Consider the following 4677-nt stretch of genomic DNA (forward strand, 5'->3'; position numbering starts at 1 on the left):
GTATGGGCAAACTCTCTTTAAACAGACAAAAGATGGTGTATTTCCTGCAGCAGGCATTATGATGTGATGCAGTATACAAATGTTTTATGTTGAAAATGAATGGTTGAGTTTATCCTTGTCACAAAGGGTGGAGCCATATTACTAAGGCAAAAATGTTTGTCATAAAGTCTATTTCTGAATGCACTGTAACATCTTAAAGGACTCACATTTGAGACAAAAATTTCAGTGTAGACCCACTTGTGAAGAGATCAATAATTACAGTACTTCTAAAAAATGAAATCCTCTCAATGTTTATTGCTAACAGTGCTTTAGCTCCAGTCCCTTAATAAACATTTCAATAAAATATAATTTGTTTATTAAATTTAACACCAAAAAAAATTGGCTATACTTTATTTACAACCTTGTCCATATCTTACAGTTTCAATTGCGGCATTTATAACATGGGTGACATCCAATATGTGTAGTGTGAAAACAGTACACAACTTTTGTCTTCCATGTATTGAAATACAAAAAATAAAATACAATTGGCAGGTTCAGGAACTATTGGGGGAGGAGGGGCTTAAGTCCAGTTGAGCTTGTTCACGACCGAGGCAAAACCTGAGCGATGGTGTCCCGAGCGCTTTGACTGAGCCGTTCGGGGAACTTGACCTCATATTCCACAATCAGGTCACCGCGACGATCGGGGCGCTTGGGATAAGGTAGCCCCTCGCCACTGATGCGCCTTTTCATCCCAGGCTGCACCACATCTGTTGCTGTCACCGTGACGACTCGGCCTTCCAATGTAGGTGCGTTGATTGTGCAGCCGCATAAAGCCTGAGAAGAAACACCCAAGTAGGTTACACATATCAAGACGAGACGAGACTTTCCACATATTTGTGCACGGAGATTGAACTTACATCTCTGAGTGAGATCCTCGCTGTGTAAACAATGTCAGAGTTGTCACGCTTGAACACAGCATGTGGTTTGTCCTTTAACACGAAGACCACATCAGCTGGAATGTTGGTCGGGGTTTCATCCCCCTCTTTGGGAAATGTGATTTTAGTGCCTTCCTTCCAGCCCTTCTTTATCTGCACCTCCAGGATTTTATCTTCTCTTCTCAGAGTTCGGCCATCAGGATTCACCCTCTTGCGAGAAATCTTCATTTTCTTTGTGCAGCCAGACAGCACTTCTTCTAAGGTCACCCTCAGCTCATGGATCACAGGGGGGTCTTGTTGTTTCTTCACAACACTACTGTGGCCGCCAAACCCTCCCATATTAGAGCTAAAAGAGCGGGGAAAGCCGCCACCTCCCATTCCAAAGCGGGCAAAAGCATCGTCAGTGTCCATCTCCTCATCCAAACCGCCATTGCGCCCACCAAAAAATTGCTCAAAGGGATTTCGTCCACCGAAAAACTCTGAAAAGATGACATGTGGGTCACCTTGGAAGGTGTAGCTGAAATTGCCTGGACCGCCTCCACCACCACCAGAGGGACCGCCTCCTTTCAAACCTGAATGAAAGGGGGAAAAAAAAAAATTATATATGAATGGTAAAATTGCGATCATGAAGTTTTTCTGTATTACCCCAGAATGCACTATATTATCTATTTTTCTTTGTTTTAATTCTCAACTTGGAGTTAAGAGTCATAAATATGGTGCCTTTAAACATGCTTGCTGATTGCAGACATCCAAATCACAATACAGAAAGAAAAAGTTTTAAAATGCAACAAAAATACCTGCTTTGCCATGTTTAAAACAAACTGACTTGTATTCAACAATCATCAAGTGGCCATTAATTACTTTACATCTATAACTGTTAAAATCTTAAAATGTTGCCTTTCCAAAAAAAAAAAAACAAATGAAAAAGGGGAGGTTCCACAAGTGTGAATGTCCTCAAATTTAACGTTCACTGTATAAAGACACTACCATTATAAAAATATAGATTCTTCAAGAAATTCCCACGCATGTCCAACCAACATTCACCTTGCTAAACTGTCAAAAACAGAAACACTTTGTCCACTTCTGCAACAAGTACAATAATTAAGTAGGGCTGGGTAAAATGGCCTTCAAATAAGATATCAGTTTTTCACAAAAATCTGATTTTAATAAGTTTTGCTTCTTAGCTCTCAGGAAAAGCACATTAAATGACATTGGTCAAACTAAATGTTGCTTAGTCCCCCACCATCTAGAATTTGTTTCATTCTCCTCACACCAAACAATTAAAAAAAAAAAAATAGAAGCCCCCACACGAGTATTAACATGCATAAACATCCTAAGAGTATAGAAATGTTTTCTTTACAGATGTGGAAATAAGGCTAAATAAGAAAAATCATCCCTTACAAAACATACTTCACGGACACACACACACACCACACACACACACACAAATAAATAAATAAATAAATAAATAAAAAAATCACATGTTCAAACATTAAATGCAGGGGTGTCAAACTCATTTTTGTCAAAGGCCACATTGCAGTTACGGTTTCCCTCAGAAGGACATTATGACTGTAAAACCATTAAAAATCTTTAATCGCCTCATCATATTTACCTATGCAATTTCTGAACGACTTTTGGAATCAGAAATCAAAGGCTATTGTTGATTTTTAGTCACACAAAAATCCTTGCCATATCTCCAAACCATCATTTATGATGGGACAATTTGAAATGTTGCTACAGATTTCAACACAAATCATGGAAGTTGATATGATGTCCCTTCGCGAGCCCCCCGGCCTTGAGTTTGACGCCTGTGATTTAATGCACTAAAATGAGTTGCTGGACTGGACGGCTCAGCTGTCACATTTGTCTTTTCAAGAGACCACACCCAATCAGACTCTCAGGTACATTTGGATAGGTGTGGCTGGTAAACTGAAAATTAGTTTTGGCTTGAAAGCATAAACCTTGGTTCAAATGTTTCCCACGTTGATAACTCATGTTTGCAATGTATAATTGAGCATCATATTATTGGAAATGTTCGGCATGATTGACTGTGACTGCTTTCCGCAATGCCTAATCTAAAAAAAAAAAAAAAATCTTAACTGTGTCAAAATGACTCAGCTCATGATTGTTTATTTACATTACTACGCCCACCCAACCCTCCCCCAAATACAAAAATGTTATTAGGGTTGGTTATTGAATTGGCAAAACTGACTTTGCCTTTGTAAAGTACTTCCAATGTTCACAACCCTGTTGTTTGTGCTTCGAACGCCAGAAGTCACCAGAAGAAATATGACAATAAAACAAACAACAAATGGTACTGACAAATGAGCTACATTTATTCAATTACGTCACCGAGCTCTATGAACAGGCTTTGGCTGTGATTGAGTCAGGTTTCAAATTCAGCTTTGACGGTTCAATTTCAGCTGTGAGAGTCATTAGGGGCACGTTTCCCTGCCTGAGCACAGGGAACCATTGAGCAAGGCACTAGGAGTCCACTAGGTAGGAATAAAATAAATGGCTTATTAAAGATAAAAACAAATACAATCGTGTCATTTGAATGTCTTACGAATATATCAGACAAGATAAATTACATGAAGTTTTACATTTGAGGAAACGTTGCAGCCAGTCCACGGGGACTTTACTGTGCATGACGTTTCCATGGTAACGTAATATGGAAGGAACACGTTTCTCGGCCATGAAATTGATGACAATGAGAATCCGTAACAATTATTTTCACGTTGAATTCTGCTATGTGTATTAATGTCCCACATTCCCATCTTGGGGGACTAGATCTTTAATTGGTTAAAGTAAAAACTCATGACGCTTGTGTTAAAATGGGAAGCCACGTCACTCTCACGTTTGTCACCTGCTTATTATTTGCACTATCTCAGCTAATTAGTATTGGTGAAAAGACAAGTTAGAGGACTCCCAGCGGGTTTTCAGGCCCCAACCAAAAGTTGGACGGCCGAACTTGTACCGAGTGCACACTAAGTCTAAGTGCTGCTACCAGCTAAAATTGTAGCCTTTCTATTTCAAACCCATTAACCACTGCAGACACTTTAAAAAAAAAAAAAAAAAAAAAGGCTTACCTTCTTCCCCAAAGCGATCGTAAATGTCTTTTTTCTTTGGGTCGCTTAGGACATCGTAAGCTTCGGCGATTTCCTTAAATTTCTCCTCCGCTCCGGGCGACTTGTTCTTGTCCGGGTGGTAGCGCAACGCTTGCTTACGATAAGCTTTCTTGATGTCGTCCTCAGAGGCGTCTTTCTTAATTCCCAAAATGTCGTAGTAGTCTTTCCCCATCCTGCCCGCCCGGCTGGCCGGCAGTCAGACAGTTAGCCGTCGAAACGCAAAAGTGTTTGAAGATACTGGAGTCCTCGTTATGCCCCCTCTCAAATCTGCGACACGCCCGAGATGGAGTCAATATAAACCGTATGGAAACTTCCAGAGACTTCCATAACAAGCCAGTACAATCTACACTGGAGCGAGTCCGGAGACTGACATAAACCACGCCTCCCATACGTCACCCCGTGATCCCTTCAAGTACAGTCACAAATATTCCAGTACACTAATGCGCTCTTCCCTTTTTTAGTCCCTCCATAAAAAATGAAAAAACTATTTTTAAAGCAGACTGAGCCGGTTCTTATTGCACGCCCAACAGAGAACATTACGACTTGAATAAGCTGCAAAAGCACGCCGCCAACGCGAAAGATCAGTTGTTCTTTCTGAACCCAACGACGAAGTGAGGCGCTGACTCGAACATTTA

At 40.5% G+C, this 4677-nt stretch overlaps 1 protein-coding gene across 1 annotated transcript; it reads right to left on the bottom strand.

The window, feature by feature from the left end:
* Window positions 1-274: 274 nt before the first annotated feature.
* dnajb1b (DnaJ heat shock protein family (Hsp40) member B1b) lies at window positions 275-4440 on the bottom strand. Its single transcript, XM_061830922.1, has 3 exons — window positions 4004-4440; window positions 897-1486; window positions 275-813 (listed from the first exon to the last, which is right to left on the bottom strand). Exons 1-3 carry the CDS (start codon window positions 4212-4214, stop codon window positions 580-582), a joined length of 1035 nt encoding a protein of 344 aa, XP_061686906.1. The 5' UTR covers window positions 4215-4440; the 3' UTR covers window positions 275-579.
* Between the last annotated feature and the right edge of the window lie 237 nt (window positions 4441-4677).

This window comes from Syngnathoides biaculeatus, chromosome 9 (genome assembly GCF_019802595.1).
Source record: "Syngnathoides biaculeatus isolate LvHL_M chromosome 9, ASM1980259v1, whole genome shotgun sequence".
NCBI classification, from domain to species: Eukaryota; Metazoa; Chordata; class Actinopteri; order Syngnathiformes; family Syngnathidae; genus Syngnathoides; species Syngnathoides biaculeatus.